The sequence below is a fragment of the Heterocephalus glaber genome, unplaced genomic scaffold (genome assembly GCF_053883595.1).
Source record: "Heterocephalus glaber isolate CG9 unplaced genomic scaffold, H.glaber_assembly_v1.0 deba00001673, whole genome shotgun sequence".
Taxonomy (NCBI): Eukaryota; Metazoa; Chordata; class Mammalia; order Rodentia; family Bathyergidae; genus Heterocephalus; species Heterocephalus glaber.
Window position 1 is genome coordinate 18090948 of NW_028258410.1, and position 20006 is coordinate 18110953.

The 20006-nt window shown below is 38.9% G+C and overlaps 2 protein-coding genes across 7 annotated transcripts in view; one reads left to right on the forward strand and one right to left on the reverse strand.

The window, feature by feature from the left end:
• Window positions 1-19963, forward strand: part of Adnp (activity dependent neuroprotector homeobox) — a 32524-nt gene extending 12561 nt beyond the window's left edge. For 5 of the 6 annotated variants that reach the window (XM_013077119.3, XM_021238925.2, XM_013077117.2 and 2 more), the window contains exons 2-4: window positions 10378-10490; window positions 12196-12288; window positions 14587-19963. In XM_013077119.3, coding sequence (XP_012932573.2) covers window positions 10383-10490; window positions 12196-12288; window positions 14587-17697 — 3312 coding nt within the window. In that variant the 5' untranslated portion in view covers window positions 10378-10382 and the 3' untranslated portion in view covers window positions 17698-19963. The remainder of the gene's footprint in view (window positions 1-10377; window positions 10491-12195; window positions 12289-14586) is intronic. The other variant, XM_087197704.1, reaches the window with a different exon arrangement.
• Window positions 631-20006, reverse strand: part of Bcas4 (breast carcinoma amplified sequence 4) — an 83170-nt gene continuing 63794 nt past the window's right edge. Inside the window, exon 5 of the mRNA XM_087197711.1 lies at window positions 631-3326. The gene's annotated coding sequence lies outside the window, so the exon portion shown is untranslated. The remainder of the gene's footprint in view (window positions 3327-20006) is intronic.

Below are 20006 nucleotides of genomic sequence, written 5' to 3' on the forward strand. Positions count from 1 at the left end.
GTATCATTGAAAGTTCTAAAAGGTTTGCCATCACTGCTGTAGAGGATCTACCCTAGTTCAAGGAATCTTAACAAATGCATAGTCAGAATTCAAATTCCCATCAATGATAAGTGCCCTAATTTTGAACCCAGCCTACCCTGCTGTTAAAATTACAAGCAGGGCCAGGTTTTAGCTCAGTGGTTCTGCCGCCTGCCTTGCACCTGCAGGCACCTTTTGCACCTTGTACCATAAAAAAAAAGTGAAAATTACAAGCAAACTAGCTGGGTACAGTGGCACATGCCTGTAGTCCCAGCACTTGGGAGGCTGAGGTAGGAAGATCTCTGAGAGTTCGAGGCCAGCCTGGACTACATAGTGAGTTCAAGACCTGCCTAAACTTCATAGTGAGACCCTGTCTCCAAAACTTTCTCTCCCTCCCCCTCCCTCCTCCTTCCTCCCCCTCCCTCCCTCTCCCTCCTTCTTCCTCCCCCTCCCTCCCTCCCCCCCTCCTCCCTCCTCCTCCTCCATCCCCCTCCCTCCTCCTCTCCCCCCTCCCCCCTCCCTCCTCCTCTCCCTCCCCCCCTCCCCTTCCCTCCCCCTCCCTCTGTCCTTCTCCCCCCCCCTCAGACCCCCCCTAATAAGACTCAACCAAAAAATGGGCAACTGAAATGAATAGACATTTCTCAGCTGTAGTAATACAGATGAATGATAAGTACATGAAAAAAATGTTGAGCATCTCTGGCCATTAGAGAAGTTAAAACTGAGATTCCATCTTACTCCAGAATGAATGGGTGTCATCAAGAAATCAAATAATAGGAAATGATGGGGAGACCATGGGTAAAAGGAAGACTTTTCCATTGTTGGTGGCAATGTAAATTGGTACAACCACTGTGAAATCAGTTTAGAGATTCCTTCAAAAAGTTAAAACTATAAACTTCACTCTACCCAGCTGTGTATTTCCCTTCTGTGTATCTTCCCAAAAAGAGTTAAAAACAACATTACAGTGATACATGTTTATAGCAGCACAATTCATAATAGCTAAATCTTGGAAGATGACTAGGTAAAGAAAAAGGTATTTATACACAATGGAGTACTACTCTGCAGTAAAGGATAAACTTTAGTCATTTGTAGGAAAATGGATACACCTTGAGACCATACCTTTAAGTAGTTTCAGACTCATGAGCTTAAATATTAAGGGATTTCTTTTATATGAGAAATCTAAACTATAAAGAGCAAAATAAAAGATAGGTAAGGGAAATAGGGAGATAAATCTTTTACAGATGGGAGGGAACAGAAGGAAGTGGATGAAAAAAAAATGAAGATGTGTTATGTCCATGTACCAACTCCTCCCCCAAGGAATGTGATAATTATGTACTTGCAAGCATGTACTAATAAAAAATGTTTTTGATTAGTGCCCTGAGGAAAAAGTTTTTAAAATAAAATTACAAGCAAACCCTGTCTTCCATAGTTGTGGATGTTGCCTTAATTTTTTTTCCAGTAGCCACATTAAAATGTATTTTTAATTCTTACATACATTAAAAACTTTACCATTTTAGCGTGTACAATTCTGTAACATTACATAAATTCACACTGTTGCAAGAAAAGTGAAATTATCAAAATACTTTTATTTAACATGATATATCCCAAGTATTATCTCAACATATCAAAATTTTTATAAAGATACGAGATTTTCATACTTTTTTCATACTAGTCTTGGAACTCTGGAGTACATTTTATACTGAAATCATATATCAGTTCAGACTAGCCATATTTGTTAAAAATTAATTTACAGAGGGGCCGGTGATTTAGCTCAGTGATTTCACCGTCTGCCTCGCAAGCACAAGGTCCTGAGTTCGATCTCCGGTACCAAAATAAATAAATTTATGGAGTTTTCAACCAATGCTGATTTTCTTGCATGAGTAAACACTGTAAATTGTGTTTCTTTTAAAAAGGAAATACAAGATTGGGGTTATAGCTCAGTAGAGCATTTCCCTGGCATGTGTGAGGCCCTGGGTTCAGTCCCCAGCACTCCCCCCCCCCCCCCCACTTCAGAAAAAGGAAAAGCAGGGGCTGGGGATTTAGCTCAGTGGTTTCGCCGCTTGCCCCGCAAATGCAAGGACCCAAGTTCAATCCTTGGTACCAAAAAAAAAAGAAAAGCAAATTATGTGTTGTCATAATCTGTAAGGATAAATACCCTTATTATCTTCCCTTTGAGTAAAATTACATAAGCTACATTCTTTACCTCTTCTATGTTTTGCTTTTGTTTATTTTGCTAACAGCTTTATTGAGATGTATGTACAGTAATACCTAAGTTCACAAATGCTTCTGTTTGCAAACAAAAGCGTTCTGCAGAATTTTGCTTCTGTTCGCAAACTCCACATTGGGTGACAACCACAGCCATCTTCCTCACACAAAAACAAACAGCCAATCCAAAATCATAAAACAAATTAAGTTCATAAAATGAGGTAGTTTATGTGCCACACAATTCACCTATATAAGATGTGTAATTCAGTGGTTTCTAGAGTATTCATAGAATTGTGCAATTATTACCAGTTAATTTTAGAACATTTTCATCACCTCAAAAAGAAACCTAGTACCAGTTAACAGTCTTCATCCCACCCCACCTCATTCTCATGTGCCTAAGCAGCCTTAATCTCCCTTCTGTGTCTATAAATCTGCCTGTTCAAATCATTTCATATAGAGCCACACACTATTAGAAAAATATGCTTGGAGTGTTACCAATGAGGAAATGATAAAGCAAGTGACATAAGACATCTGTTTTTGGAAATGTGTCATGTTAAGCATACCAAGGTTATGGTTTCATTTTGCAAGATTGTACAGTTATGACCCAGAAAGATACTTCAGCTGGGGCTATGTAGTGGCTGTTGGCATCTACAGTGATGATAAGAGTACTCTAAGGCAGGTGTCCCCAGAGCTGAGTTCTTGTTTCCATACTTTTCTGGATGTGATAGGATCATTCCGCTGACCTTGGATGTGTACAGATTCTTTCTATTTCAACCGGTTGTCCTGGGTTGGGTGGACTTTTTAAGGCCATTTCAACCTTGGGTTCAAGAGTTCTGTTGAGTCCATTAGTTAAGACCATGAAAACTAATCTAAAAAATGGTAATGTGATTGTAATATATATATAAATAGGTCATGTTTTTCTAAGTCTCTTGGTTATTGAAGTTCTGTACTTAAAAGTGTATGCATACAACATGCTGCTGTCTCTGTAATGAATGTCAGAACTCGGAGCCTCATCTGCATAGGTGGAGCACTGCATCTTGGTCCTGGAGTGTAGCCTTGAGACCCAGCTCTCACCTGCAAGCAGTTGCTTCACCTTTCCTGCTAATCTGAGAAATGAGAAGAGTTTAAATTAGGCAGCCTTCAGGTTCTTTCAGATTCAAAATGTTGCTTTTTCATAACAAATATAAGTTAATACTGTGATGTAGAAAAGTCTCAATCTTTTGTCTTCCCTAAAGGGTTTTTACTGGACATCTGTTCTTTTTTCATTTTGGAGAAAATGCTTAGGAGCCCCTATAAATCAGAACACTGGGGGGATTGTTAAATTCAAAAGAAAATTATCAGGCTAGAGATGAAGCTGGTGTTAGAGTGCTTGGGCATGAGGCCCTGGTTTCCATCCCCAGCATACACCCCAAACAAGTCTGTTTTTCTCACCAGCTGTACCAGCTAATACTGAAAAGGCCAGCATATATTAAAAAATAGTATAAGATTTCAGTTGATTGTAGTCATGTGTGAAATGACTGCCCCATACAGATTTCAGAAGCATTAATTAATATCCAGGATTAGCATAATGTTGTCTCTGTCTCCTGCATTTATCACATCCAAAATAACAGTTTATACAGGCCACCAGACAAACTGGAGCTCATTCATTGGAGAATGAATGGCCTGTAAGATCACAGAACGAATGGTGAAAAGAAGAGCCTGATTAGCTAAGAGAGGGTGGAAACTTGGGAGCAAAGAGGAAGTGTCTTAAAAATTTGGAATTTCACAAGTCTGATTAAAAATTAGATTTCTATGGCTGAACTGAGAGCCATGGTTAGGCCATAAAACAGTGTAAAAAGTAAACCAGGCTGTGGATGTAGTCATTGTTACGTGCTTCCCTAGCATGCATGCAGGCCCTGGTTTACATTCCCAGCACCACCAAAAAAATCCCCCAAATTTGTTAACGGAGCTGTCTAGTGTGGATTGAGCTACCCAGTGGGGATTTTGTGCTCCCCTTTAGGTCAGTGGTGGTGAACCTATGGTACAGGTGCCACAGTGGGCTGTTTCTGTCATTGAAAGCTCTAAAAGGTTTGCCATCACTGAGGCCAGGAGACTCTTGGAGCAGGGATTTTTTTTTAGAAGGGACATACTGTCTACAGAACATGGCAAGAAATACTCAAAGGTTTTGTACAGGATACCATATTTAAGTAAATATTACCACTTTGCCTTGCAAAATTTAATTTCCCTGCTCAAGATAGAGTTATGGAAACTTAATTGTGGGGTTTTGAATAATTGATAGTTGATATAGTTAAAAATGTGAAGAAAATGGGTTTGTGTGTGTGGAGGCAATTTTGTATGGTGCTTTATTAAGTTAATTGGATACTTTTTATTGGGACAACGATAAAAGTCCAGTGGGGTTAGTAATTAAAAATAGAAGAAAACAAATCAGTCACATTTCTTGCTGGCTTCCTGTCTTTAAGAGTGTTCTAATATGATTTCCCTAAGCAGTATAATTGATGTTCATTATTCAGATTTGGCATTCAGTACACGTGTTACCATTTGCAAAGTAGCTTGTCTTTCTAGTTGTTTCCTTTTTGTGCCCTCGGTTATTCTTAATTTTCCAGTAAGCTTAAGGAAAGGGACTGAACTTCACTTTCTTCTGTCTTACTGCAATGTTTTATCTGCTAATCCAGAACAATATTTTGCCCCCAGATAGTCAGAGAATTACCCATTCTGTGGTGTTTGAAGTTGGGGGAGGGGGAATTAGAGCTTCTTTCTGTGAAGAGCTTCTGGCACCTGAAAGGTCTTTTGCCTGAGCTTCTAGGAGAGTGAAAGAGGAGGTGATGTGTGTTGAAGAAAAAGCCTGATTGCATGATTGCTTCAAGACTGAGTGTAGGCTGTCAGTATGGTTCTTCATGTGAGGGCTTTATAGTGTTCATTTGTAAATATACATTAAATTAACATTTTTACAACTGGTTTAATTATGCCAGACTTAGACCCTTGAAGCAAAGAAGCTATCTGTTCACCACTTCAGATACAAATCCTAGAACAGTCTAGGAATAGACTAGAATAATCTTAGGAATGGGTTATAAAAGGTTTTATTGTGACCATGCTGTTACTCAATGATAAATATAGACAAATATGTTGCTATAGAAGAGATAAGGGAAGAGACTACATAAACATGGGAATGATGTTTTCTGCCTAGTTTTTCTCTTTAACATCTCACAAGATCTGTTCTCAAGGAAAAAAGTACCATCATGAGCAGTAGTACAGTAACTGTTGTTTTGATTCTGTTCATGAGACTCTTAAAATGCCTTTCCTTCTTAGAAAATTGCCAATGTAACTTAACACTATAGTTAGCTCATTGATTGAAAGAAATTTCAGAAGTCTGATTTAACAAGCATCAAGTGAAATGAAGTCCCCATTTGTCACTGTGAACATCAAAAGGATCTTAGTTTGAGGAATAGTGATTTTGTGTAAATTGATCATCTATTCTTCAGTAGAGGGTTTTACCAAAAATTTTTTAAATTTAAACTCCAGTGGGGCATATAAATAGTATTAGCATTAGAGTACTTTAAGTATCAAGGATCTGAATTTCTTACATATTAATCTGGGTTGATGATGTTATGAAAATGTTTATATTGTAGTAACCTGAATGTCTTCCTTATTTTGTTTTGTTTTGGTTTAAGATAGAGTCACTACGTAGATCAGGCTGGCCTGAACTCAATGTGTTGCCCACGCTGGCCGCAATCCTCTTGCCTCTGCCTCCCAAGTGCTGGGATTACAGATGTGCACCACCACACCCAGCTTGTCTTTATTTTCAAATATAGCTGCCAGTTTTCTTCACCATCATTTGTACACTGTGATTTACCACCACCCACCAGCTGTATTTTTTTTTTTAATTATTGGAATTCTTTCTACTTTAGCCATCAGTCTTCATGCTTTGGTTAACTGCTTCCTAAGCCCAGATTATACATTTCAGTAGACTGCCAGTTCAGTGTAAATGTGCACCATAGACTTAGTTTTGACTCATGACTGTTTCAAGAAGATAGATGGGATCAGAAAACCTTTTCTTTTCCCTTTCACTGTGACCATCTCCACTTTTTAAAGATTCCTTTGGGAAAAAAAGGTTTTGCTGCTTTAAAAAAGAATTTGAAAACTACTGGTTTAGACTATACAGCTTATGTTTAGGTGTTACCTAGAAAAAGTAACCATCCTTGTATAGCACTTTATGTTGTATTAGGGATATTTTTGTTTGTGTGAAAATTGTAGATTTGCATTCCCCTGTGTAACTGATACATTAGTTGCCACTCTGGTATACCTGTAGATTTTGGTTTCCAAACACACTATTAGAAAGTGGCAGAGTTATACTTGCAATTGATGGAAAGTTAGACATACTATTATAGTTACTGGCGTGTTAAATTAGCACCTATACTTTGTGTGTTCATGTGGTGCTGGGGACCAAACTCTGGGCCTCTCACATGCTAGGCATCTCTTCCACCCTGAGCCACATTTCCAATCCATAGCACCATAAACTCTTCTTGGAAGTTTGGAAGCATCAAGAATGCTTATTAAAATGTGAAGGCTTGGGCTGGGGATTTAGCTCAGTAGTTCCATTGCCTATCCAGCAAGCACAAGGACCCAAGTTTGATCCTCGGTACCAAAAAAAAAAAGTTAAGGCTTATTGTACTAAAAAATGGTGTAATTTGATCCTTTGGACTAGCTTAAAATGTAATCTAGAAAAATCTGATTTGGAGGCTTTCTTTTCTTCCTGGCTTGATATTTCTGTGCCCAGCCAAAGGTTTTCAATTGGTTTTTGTTTTGCTTTGCTTTGCTTTGCTTTTTGTTGGTGGTGGTCTTTTTCACTTTCTGATGTCAGAGTAGTAAATACTTTTCTGCTTCGGAAGATAGGACCAGATGATACCATTCTTACGTGGTAGCTTTCAGAGAGACTACCGTAGACAAGCCCCCATGACTTTGGTGTGCCAGTCCTGTAAGTTTTACTTGGAGCTTCTACCCTGGCACTGTCAGCTTCTGGGTTCTCCTCCACCTTCCTGACCCAGATGAACCAGAATGCAGCCTCTCAATAGATCCAGTGCTTTTAGCAGAGCGCTTATTTCATAAATGTTAATTAAGTCTGTCAATTAAGGGCCTCTTTGCTCAGTTACTGATGTTGTATCATGATCCTTTTCCTCCTACAGATTGAGCCTACAGATAGATCATTTCCTTTTGAGCCAGGCTATCTCTGCCTCTGTTTACCCTCTTGGTACTTGAATAAAGACATATTTTTGGTTTTTGGTATTTGGAAAGGAGAGTGGATCAGACATTTACTTATGGTTTTAATCTGTTAGGGCCTAGACAGATCTCAGATTTTTACTTCAGCCATTTGACTCTTAATTTCAAAGAAAACACATGAATAGAAGTTTGGCTTTGATTAATGCACTTATAATCTACAAAGATTGATGGGGAAAAATATGATTAGCTCATTCAAAAGTGAATTTAAAGCATACTCAAAAATTAAGCCTGGCTCATCATTTGGTATATGCTTACCAAAAAGCTACTTACTTGTCATAAGTATGACATTTACAAATGTTAACTCTGAATAGACCATTGAGCTGTCCCCAAATTGTATTACAAAGTAACTGTATCTGCTGACAGACTCCTGTTCTTCCTCCTAGATTTATTTTACAAGTATAATTCTGCATAAAATACCCCATTTTCCCTCATCAGGCATGTTGGGAGCACATGTCCAACTCTGTGCTCATCAGTGCCTACAGAAATGAAATACTCCTATTGGTACCCTGAATAATGTATGCTGTTTCAGTGGAGGAGAGACTTAACTGACAGCACATGAGTTGTGGCAGGTGGGATGGTTCCAAGAGGAAGCTAGACAGGCAAACACAACTGTCTGAACTCTATACTCTACTTAGTGTTCTAGACCCCATCTTCTAGAAGAAAACAATTGTTTAAAAGGCAAGAACTGTATCTTAATCCTCTTTTCTCAGCACAGTGAGTGGCAAAGTAGACATGCACCAGAAATGATTGTTGAACAGATGGCTACAGTTCCATTAAATTTCCCGTTTTGTGCCATGAGCTGAAAGGTTTAAGGTTTGGCTGAGAGGAGCTCTATTTGTTTTTAGAATATCAAAGGGATTGCGATATTGATGATGACCTGATAAAAATGGCCATCCTGGTAACCTCAAAGCTAAAAAGAGAGAATTAGCTACTAACAGGCAAATCTGGGGGTAAAGTGTTTGGCATTATTGTAAGGCATCTTCCTAAGAGTAATGATTTGTAAACATTTTGTTTTCAGTTCTTGTTGCCTTCAAAAATGAGAGAAAGAGTACTTGATCTCAGGCAAAGGCTCTTCTGTTCCCACCTCTCGGTGACTTTAAGTATGGATTCTGTGTCTAGGTTTTTAAAACAAAGGTTTTGAGGCTTGGGATAATTATTGTAGAAGTTTTAAAATAAAAATCAAGATAACATTAATGAATACTGGAGCCAGCTATTGATTTGAACTTTTGCTTAACAGTAAGTAGTGGGCTGAAAAAAACTCAGCCCTTGAATTCTTTTTCAAATAACCCATAGTAATTCTAAAAGGGTCTGGTAGAGTATGGTGGATACGTTGTTTCAAGGAATCATTTAGCTTGCGATAGGAATAGAAAAGTAGGAAGCGTCTTCTTTGGTTATAGCATTCCTGTAGTGGCACAGCTACTGTAGCCACTGCTTATTCCTAGCAGGAGGTCTATCTGGAGTGTGATAAGGCTGAGTAGTGGTTTTCATTGAATGCTCTTCTCTCATGGGCCCAGTTAAACTTTGCTACTTTGAATAGAGTATTTTAAGACACATCTGGTAACATACCCAGATTGAGAATTTCTGGAAGTTATTTTGGTAGTTTTCCCATTTTTATTTTTTCATTTTTTATTATTGTTAACCTTGATTTTTAAAAATTAAAATAATGAAGCAAAATGATATTACGTTTGGATTAGTTGCCTTGTGACTGGAATGTTACAAATGATATTGTACAGTAACAGCTTGTGTTAATTAAAAGACCACATGTGCATATGTTCAATTTGAATTGCTAGTGGTTTGGCATTTGTTTTTGCTGATTTTGATCTTAGAGCTACTTTATTCTGCAAAGTTGTTTTGGATTATTGATGACAAATAGCTGGGCGTGGTGGCACATGCCTGTAGTCCCACCGCTTAGGAGGCTGAGGCAGGAAGATCACCTCAAGTTCAAGGCCAGCCTGGGCTATGTATGTAGTGAGTTCAAGGACAACCTGAACTACATAGCAAGACCGTGTCTTAAAAAACAAAAATAGATGACATATTTTCCCCATATTTTATGGAAGCATTACTGATGACATTAGAAATTCTCTACTGCCCAAATTTTACTAATTTTCTTATTAAATGCAAAAGTTTGGTTTTTTGAGGAATTTGAGAAAGTGGATCTAAATTTTTTTAACCTATTAGATCAGTTAAATGATTTTTCAGTTTAACACATGTAGGATTTTTGTTTTTCACAAAGATCATGTAAAGCCTATAACATCATTTCCTCTGATACAGAGGGCCCAGCTTTCCCCCATCTCAGCATTCATTCTGTGGCCATATGTGAGTGCCTCCGTCCAGGTGTATTGCTGGCTGAGGAACAAGTCAGACAGCCATTTGCATCTGTGGTTTGGGGAGTGTATAGACACTGTTCAGAATTTTTCAAGAATACCATAGCTGTGAGCAGGACAGTTCCCAGATAAAAAAATAAAAACCTTTTCGTGGCACTCAAAATTGTGTGGTAACGATGCTGAAATAGTGAGCATTTTTCTATTTTCAGAGGTTCAACATCACAAGGAGAAAAGTATTCACATCTGATTTAAAAATAATTGGTTGGTATTATTCCCTAGTTCTCAACTTTAAGTTCATCACTGAAATGAATTTTTAAAGCCTAATCAGAATTGTGGCAGATTAGACTCAAGTCAATCTGTAATATAAAAATCCTATTAAAAAATAGAAAACAGTCAGCCTTATTTTTGCCTGCAAAGTATTCAAAATATACTAGATAAGGATATCTATGTATCTTTTTGTCAGATGGAGCCAGGGTTTGGGATCCTTTCATCAGTGGAATTAGTAAATATTACAAGTTGTACATGTTTTGACTTTGACTTAAATTTTTTTTTCCAATAGAAACTATGTTCCAACTTCCTGTCAACAATCTTGGCAGTTTAAGAAAAGCCCGGAAAACTGTGAAAAAAATACTTAGTGACATTGGGTTGGAATACTGTAAAGAACATATAGAAGTAAGTAGCATGCTGTTTTTCAATTTTAACATGACTCAGGTTCTGATCCATTACTTTGTGTCAGTGGTCAGAATGATTAACTTCAGGTGTGATTCTGAATATTAACCACAGCATTAGCTTCACCAAACCTTTCTTCACTAGAATAACTTGTTCCCTTCTCCCTAAAATGGGCACATTCATCTTTGCGCTCTGAAGCAAAACAACTATCATGGAAGACTTCAGCATGTCAGCATTGTACTAGGAGCTTTAAAATTGTGTAGAAATGTACTTGTTAGAACAAACTTGGGGAGGATTATAGGAATTCTTGTCTGCGATTTACAAATGAAAGTAGTAGTTCAGCCTCACAGCTGAGGAAGGGGAAGTGGGACTCGGAGCCTGTTCTCATTCTCATAGGCCTGAATGTTCTGGTTGACCTTCTAATTGCTGAGGCATGGTGGTTTAGGTGCTTTTCATCTCTTTCTTCAGATTTGAGCATTTGTTGTCCCTTTTGACCCATCAGAGACTACAGTCTTCCCCTTGCATAACAGTTTGGCCTTTACAAACTGTTTTTCTAGCCTTTTTATTCTATCAACTTTATAACAGCCCCATTGGAATAGCTAGTGCAATGGTCTCCTCCTTTTCCAGATCTCCTTGCTCCAAATCTTATGGATAGTTGGTCAAAGCCTCAGGTTGGAAGGAATGTTTAAGACTGTTTTTCCCCACTAAACTTGAATTTCCAGCTGCCAGGAGCCATGGCTATCTTGTTCACCCGTTTATCCCCGGCACCCAGCGCAGTGCTTGGTACACAGGTACTCAGAGCATGTTTGAGTGGAATTGGGAGTTAAAAGGCAGTTCATTCATGGAACAGGTTTTCTTTTCCTGAGTCCCGCTAATAATACTCTAGGGTATGTCATGGAGCCTGAAGCTTCTCAAAAGTGGTTTTCTCTAGTTGTGTTGTCCCCAGTGTAGATGTATCTCCTCTCCAACTCCTCAAGTTCAGATAGGTCTGCCTGGATGAAACAATCTATTCACTCTGTACTCTGGGATTATCTTCACAGAAATAAAATAATGCAGATATTAAGGTGCCTTTTCTGTCCTTCATTTGATTTGTTCCTCCCCTGATAAACTATGGAATTTGCATGTACCTGATTTTTCTTCCAAGAACTGAACCATTTAGAGATAAGGGAAGTTTTACCCTATGACTTACATTTCCCTAGTCTGGGGGGACAAGAGGGATTAAAATTTTACATACGAGTATAAATTTTAATACCACACTGCTTACTTTCTTTGAGTAGCTTTCTCTCCTGTGTGGATTTTAAAATCCTGACCCAATCTTCCCCACTTCCCCTAAAATATTTTGTTCACAGAACTAGAATATCATACCTGCAAGGCTATTAGTAAACTAGTAAGTATTAGTAAACTAATGTTACCTTAGATTCCATTCCAGTACTGTATAACTAAGGAGTTAGTGTTCTGGTATATTAATATGTGACTGGAGTTTCTACTTAATTACTACTGATTTCATTGAAAACTTGGCTATTAGGGGAATGTTATGCCATATATGTCTTTTTGTATTTCCTAAGAGTTTTGTCATTCCTAGTTTAGTTTTGAGGGGTTTGATTTTCCTGTGATTCTCCCTGGCACTAGTTAAAAAGTTGGATTTATATGTATGGTTAGTCTAGAGTTTATAACACTGATTTTATAAACCTCTTTCACTGTTTTCTAGGATTTTAAGCAGTTTGAACCTAATGACTTTTATTTGAAAAACACTACATGGGAGGATGTAGGACTGTGGGACCCTTCACTTACAAAAAACCAGGTAAGTAGCACAGATGAGGCCCTCAAATGGCGGTATCCTTGGTGTAACTCACTCTTAGCTGTAGGCCTTTCATAGTGATGCAGTGTTTGTGCACCAACCTGACATGGAAGATACCAAAATTACATACTCCTACTTTCCTAGAAGTAAGGAAAACTAAGCAGACTTTATTTTTATTTGTTGTTTGGATGGTCTTTGTTATTGAATTAAACTTCCAAGTATAAGGACAAAAAGAAATTTCATTTCTTAAATGTTCTGAGCCCTACAGTGTACCAGTTTTTCCTCAGTAAGTGCTTTGTCTCTTCAAACTGCTCTCTCCACCATTGTGCTTACTGATTTACCCATCATTTTTCTGTGTTTTTGTTGGTATCTTTGGGTTTTCTAGAAGGAGAAGGGCCAGGCTCTTCCATCTCAGGTTTTCTGTATACTGTATTGACAGCACCCAGTCTCACCCAGTGGGAGAGTGGGGAAGGTGACTCTTGGGAATGACTGACAGATACAGCTTACACTTTACACATTGGCCTTACAAACAGTATTAGTTTCTAGTACCAGCAAATATCAATAGATGAAGATAAAATGAATATGGTATTATAGATGACGTTTCTTTTTCCTTGGGGAAAAGTGACTGTCAATTCACATTTTAATTCTAATGCTGTACTGGTGGTCTTTTCATCTTTTAGAACATATTTATCAAGAAATTCATACTTTTGGGTTCTACCTCACGTATTTAAGGTGGTATGTTGTTATTAATACTCTAGGAAAAGGTATTAATCAGCAGTCTTAAGATGTACACTTTCTGGTGGGATACCAGTTTCATGAATCAAAAAGCCTCAACCTAATGCTATGGAAGGTTCAAGCTTTAAGGAAAGACAGGTTACTTTATTTTCACTCAGAGTAGTATGTGAAACGAAGCAGGTTTTGAGGGAAATAATCTTTCAAGGAAACCAGCCAAGCATAATAGAAAAATAAGGTGAATGTTTAAAACTTATTATACTAAAAGACAAATTATATTTAATCCCTTTCAGAATAATTCCCTCATTTTGATTATACTTACCCCACCATTCTTGCCACTTTCTGAAGCCGTTTTGAAAGTTCTCTTTTGTAAGTAACTTTAGTTACACTGCCATAGTTGCCTTGATGTCCTGAATTGATTGAAAATGTTTACCTTTCGTGGTCATGTTGACTTTGGGAGAGAGCCAAAAGTCACAGGGCATCAGATTGGTGAACAAGGGTGGCACATGGCAGCAGCATTCACTGTATTTTCAGTTACACCTGGTGAAGACACTCAGGAAAGATGTTCCAGAACTGCTTCAGAAAGGGGAAGAACAATGGGATAAGTGTGTTGGAGCAGGGGCATTTTTAGAGGAAATAATGGCAATATGTCTTTTATTGTAATAAATTTTTTAAATGTAAACATTCACCATATATTTGATCACCTCTTGTATTCTGCAATGTATTACTACTTTTTTTAAAAAAACATGTACTTCTCACGGTCTGCAGGACATTTTTATTTAACTTACTAATTTGAGTAAAAGCAGCTGTCAACTTCATTAGTCCTTTTGAAGCTACTCTTGCTTACTTGAGAAGGAACAGCCAAACATATAGAAGAAAGATGGCTTCAAATCATTAGTTTTAGAATCAGCAGTGAAATCTGAATGCTACACTAAGAGAAAAAAGTGTTTGAGATGTGCCCTGTTGCATGAAAAATTTTCCATGTTGGAAAGGCTGAAAGGATACATCAAGAGTTGTCTATTTGCACTAAAACACTCTGGGCCCTGAATTTTACTATATCATAAACCTGATGCTGTTAACAACTTCCTAATTCATGAAGAATGATTTCATGTAGTTTATTCTAGTTACTTCTTTTCTTTTTGGTACCGGGGATCAAACTCGGGTCTCGGCACTTGCAAGGCAGGCGGTGGAACCGCTGAGCTAAATCCCCGGCCCCTATTCCTAGTTATTTCTAATTGTAAAATGTTTCTTTTGAAGCCATTTGTCTGGTTCATCTGAAACCAATCGACAAACATGGCACTAGTCTTCTCTAAACATTGAGAAAGAACTTAGCATTTAGTTTTTAATTTACACTGGTGGATATAAAGCAATTTGGTTTTAAGTGGCTTTTTTCATATGAGTTTCTCTTTCGTAAATTTATCCTGCAAGAGGAAAAAACATAGAAATCAGTACATTACAGAGTTTGTTGTAAAAAATAGCGTTCTGAGAAGGGAGAGGGCACGTTTAAAACCTAAAACCTGTTGCCTAACTAAAATGACATTCTGATTCTAGTTTCTGTGTTTTCTTCAGGACTATCGGACAAAACCTTTTTGCTGCAGTGCTTGTCCATTTTCCTCAAAATTCTTCTCTGCCTACAAAAGTCATTTCCGGAATGTCCATAGTGAAGACTTTGAAAATAGGATTCTCCTTAATTGCCCCTATTGTACCTTCAATGCAGACAAAAAGACTTTGGAAACACATATTAAAATATTTCATGCTCCAAACGCCAGCGCACCAAGTAGCAGCCTCAGCACTTTCAAAGATAAAAACAAAAACGATGGCCTTAAACCTAAGCAGGCTGACAGTGTAGAGCAAGCTGTTTATTACTGTAAGAAGTGCACTTACCGAGATCCTCTTTATGAAATAGTTAGGAAGCACATTTACAGGGAACATTTTCAACACGTGGCGGCACCTTACATAGCAAAGGCAGGAGAAAAGTCACTGAACGGTGCAGTCCCCTTAGGCTCAAATGCCCGAGAAGAGTGTAGTATTCACTGCAAGCGATGCCTTTTCATGCCAAAGTCCTATGAAGCTTTGGTACAGCATGTCATCGAAGACCACGAACGCATAGGCTATCAGGTCACTGCCATGATTGGGCACACCAATGTAGTGGTTCCCCGATCCAAACCCTTGATGCTAATTGCTCCCAAACCTCAAGAGAAAAAGGGCATAGGACTCCCACCAAGAATTGGTTCCCTTGCTTCTGGAAACGTCCGGTCTTTACCATCACAGCAGATGGTGAATAGACTGTCAATACCAAAGCCTAACTTAAATTCCACGGGAGTCAACATGATGTCCAATGTTCACCTGCAGCAGAACAACTATGGAGTCAAATCTGTAGGCCAGGGCTATGGTGTTGGTCAGTCGATGAGACTGGGGCTAGGCGGCAATGCACCTGTTTCCATCCCTCAGCAGTCTCAGTCTGTGAAGCAGTTACTTCCAAGTGGAAATGGAAGATCTTACGGGCTTGGGGCAGAGCAGAGGTCTCAGGCACCAGCAAGATACTCCCTACAGGCTGCTAATGCCTCTTCTCTCTCATCAGGCCAGTTAAAGGCTCCTTCCCTCTCCCAGTCCCAGGCCTCCAGGGTATTAGGTCAGGCCAGTTCCAAACCTACCACAGGTGCCACCGGCCCTTCCGTACCTAATACTTCTGCAACTCAAAAGTGGAAAATATGCACAATCTGTAATGAGCTTTTTCCTGAAAATGTCTATAGTGTGCACTTCGAAAAAGAACACAAAGCTGAGAAAGTCCCAGCAGTGGCCAACTATATTATGAAAATACACAATTTTACTAGCAAATGCCTCTACTGTAATCGCTATTTGCCCACAGATACCTTGCTCAACCATATGTTAATTCATGGTCTGTCTTGTCCATACTGCCGTTCTACTTTCAATGATGTGGAAAAGATGGCCGCACACATGAGAATGGTTCACATTGATGAAGAGATGGGACCTAAGACAGATTCGACTTTGAGTTTTGATTTGACATTGCAGCAGGGCAGTCACACTAACATCCATCTTCTGGTAACCACATACAACCTGAGGGATGCCCCAGCTGAATCTGTTGCTTATCATGCCCAAAATAACCCTCCAGTTCCTCCAAAGCCACAGCCAAAAGTTCAGGAAAAGGCAGATATTCCTGTTAAAAGTTCACCTCAAGCTGCAGTGCCCTATAAAAAAGATGTTGGGAAAACCCTTTGCCCTCTTTGCTTTTCAATCCTAAAAGGACCCATATCTGATGCACTTGCACATCATTTACGAGAAAGGCACCAGGTTATTCAGACAGTTCATCCAGTTGAGAAAAAGCTCACCTACAAATGTATCCATTGCCTTGGTGTGTATACCAGCAACATGACCGCCTCGACTATCACTCTGCATCTGGTTCACTGCAGGGGTGTTGGAAAGACCCAGAATGGCCAGGATAAGACAAATGCACCTTCTAGGCTTAATCAGTCTCCAGGCCTGGCACCTGTGAAGCGCACCTATGAGCAGATGGAATTTCCCTTGCTAAAAAAGCGAAAGTTAGATGATGATAGTGATTCACCCAGCTTCTTTGAAGAGAAACCTGAAGAGCCTGTTGTTTTAGCTTTAGACCCCAAGGGTCATGAAGATGATTCCTATGAAGCTAGGAAAAGTTTTCTAACAAAGTATTTCAACAAACAGCCCTATCCTACCAGGAGAGAAATTGAGAAATTAGCAGCCAGTTTATGGTTGTGGAAGAGTGACATTGCTTCCCATTTTAGTAACAAAAGGAAGAAGTGTGTTCGTGATTGCGAAAAGTATAAGCCTGGTGTGTTGCTGGGCTTTAACATGAAAGAGTTAAATAAAGTCAAACATGAGATGGATTTTGATGCTGAGTGGCTGTTTGAAAACCATGATGAAAAAGATTCCAGAGTCAATGCTAGTAAGACTGTTGACAAGAAGCTTAACCTTGGGAAGGAAGATGACAGTTCATCAGATAGTTTTGAAAATTTGGAAGAAGAATCCAATGGCAGTGGTAGCCCTTTTGACCCTGTTTTTGAAGTTGAGCCTAAAATCCCTAATGATAACCCAGAGGAACATGTACCAAAGGTAATTCCTGAGGATGCTCTAGAATCTGAAGAGAAGCCACACCAAAAAGAAGAGGATGGTTCAAAATATGAAACTATTCATTTGACTGAGGAACCAGCCAAACTAATGAATGACGCTTCTGATAGTGAGGTTGACCAAGATGATGTTGTTGAATGGAAAGAGGGTGCTTCACCATCTGAGAGCGGGCCTGGTTCCCAACAGGTGTCAGACTTTGAGGATAACACATGTGAAATGAAACCAGGAACCTGGTCTGATGAGTCTTCCCAGAGTGAAGATACAAGGAGCAGTAAGCCATCTGCCAAAAAAAGGGCCACCATGCAAGGTGACAGAGAGCAGTTAAAATGGAAGAATAGTTCCTATGGAAAAGTTGAAGGATTTTGGTCCAAGGACCAGTCACAATGGAAGAATGCATCTGAAAATAATGAGCGCTTATCTAACCCCCAGATTGAGTGGCAGAATAGCACAATTGACAGTGAGGATGGGGAGCAGTTTGACAACATGACTGATGGAGTGGCTGAGCCAATGCATGGCAGCTTAACGGGAGTTAAACTAAGCAGCCAGCAGGCATGAGTGCCTGGCCTCACTGCGCTGGTGACATGCTGCAGCCAAGAACTCACTTTTTCCTCCAGTCTAAATGCAAAGCTGTCTTACCTGGTACTGCCTTGTGAGGACTGGTCAGCAGGCTGTGGGGACAAGTGGCTGTTGCAGTCCCAGTGGTTATTTCTAAGTCTGTGATACATGATTGGCTGATCTTGGCTTCAGAGCCTTTTCTGATAGACATGGTAACTATGAAAAACCAGTACGCTGGGGGCTCACGAATGCACATTAGGAAAAGCAGAGGTTTATTTTATCTGCCTTTTCAACATTTCTTTCCCTCTGTAAAATGTTTGGTTGGATGTCCTTGAGAAGCGTTACCCTGATTCACATGGTAGTATAGGGCCAACAACAAGCTACCAATCTAATGTGTATAGTAGACTGGGGAAGTTGATTTTTTTTTCATGTATTCTGAATAGTTGAAATGTATATTTGTACAGTCTTTTAGACCTATTCAAGTGATGCTTATGGTATTGTTATTGTGTGCCCATCATAGATGTTTCTTTTTTTAGTGTTGCCCTTGCTGTGTAAGAAATGCTGTATCTAGTTCCCCTAGCAAAAGCTTGAACCTGCGCTAGTATGGACCTTTGGACATAGTTTTTGCACATAACCTTGTACAATCTTGCAACAGAGACCAGTCACATAAGATATATATCTGGACTCTCTTGTATTATAGAATTTTTCTTGTTCTGAATATCCTTGACATTACAACTGTCAAAAACTGGTATTTCAGATGTTTCTGAAATCTTTTAAGCTAAAATTACATGCAAGAATTGACTTTGCAGCTACTAATTTTGACACCTTTTAGATCTGTATAAAAGTGTGTTATGTTGAAGCAGCAAACCAAATAAGTGCTGCATTTTGGGTATTTAGTTTTCTCTTTAGTTAAACACCACCCTGGTGTATTCGTTTATACCATCTAATATATGACACACTGTGTAGTATGTATAATTTTGTGATCTTTATTTCCCTTTGTATTCATTTTAAGCATCTAAATAAATTGCTGTATTGTGCTTAATGTAAATATTTCCTTTATTACATATGACAGTCCTGAGTGTCTATCATATCTTATGCCATTTGATGTCATGGCAATCTCATCAGAGACAGAAGACACAGTGACCAAGGAAACTTATATGGAAGATCTTTTATTTGCATAAAGAATGTTTTTCTCAAGGCACCTATTACAAATTATTTTATTTTTGTGTGTTTTCCCCCTTTTAACTGCAAAAGTAAACATCCTTGAGTTCTTCAGCTCCCCTTTTGTTAAGGAACAGAGTCTGCATATAAATATAAATGTCTCAGTGATGAGGATGTAAACACACATTGGCATTCGTTTGCAAGTAGAATCTTAATGTCCGGATATTATTGTGTTAAGTTTTACCTTATAGGAACAATTGTACTAAACTGGCAACTGCTTTTTGTTAAAATTTCTTTGACCCATCTTGCTATTGAGAAAAGGGCTTTGGAGAGCACACTGTTGGGGGTCCCATCTGGATGGAAAGAGCTGGTATATGTACTCTGTACATTCCCAAAACCAGCTTGCGCTTTTTCAAAGGCAGGAAGTTACAAGGAGGCAGGACTAGGCCACCATTTTCAGCAGTTGTAATGACGGGGTGGGTGCTTCATCCCTGCTGAACTTGGATCAGTCACCTCTCAGGGACATGAGCCTAAGAAATCTGAAGTGGCTGACACTGGTAATTTTTAATTTCCAAGAAAAAGAAATGTTGCTGGAGACTCTCCCTAAAATGTTATGCTTCTCAACAAAGGAAAAAGGTAGCGTAAACTAGAATTTTTAATTACCTGGGGCTAACATGGAGCTTGTTGAGATGTTTTACCAGATGGGTTATGAATTCTGTGAGTACCACCTAACGTGGCAGGATGTCCCTGAATTTAAATGCTACACGTTACTAAATAAATACCAGCTGAATTTAGCCATCTCACATTTGTGGGAATTACTCTGCTTAATTTAATTAACAGGTGGGAAGAACTTATCCTGGGATTGAGAATCCTGCCTAGAGGATTAATGAGTCTTTGTGCAAATACAATTGGGTCAGGGTGGGCACTCAAGGTCCTGGTTGGACATTTGAACAGAGACAGATGAGGATTCTTTGCTAAGAGGGTGGGAGTGAGCCTCTGGTACTGAGAGGGATTTTAGCACTTAAAAGAGTTGGAAGTAAAAGATTCCCAACTGCAAATGTTTCGGAAGCCCTAAAAGTGTCTCAATAAAAGCCATTTAAAAGAACGCTGTTGCTACTGTGTGCTTTTAGAAAAATTTGGAGGTCATT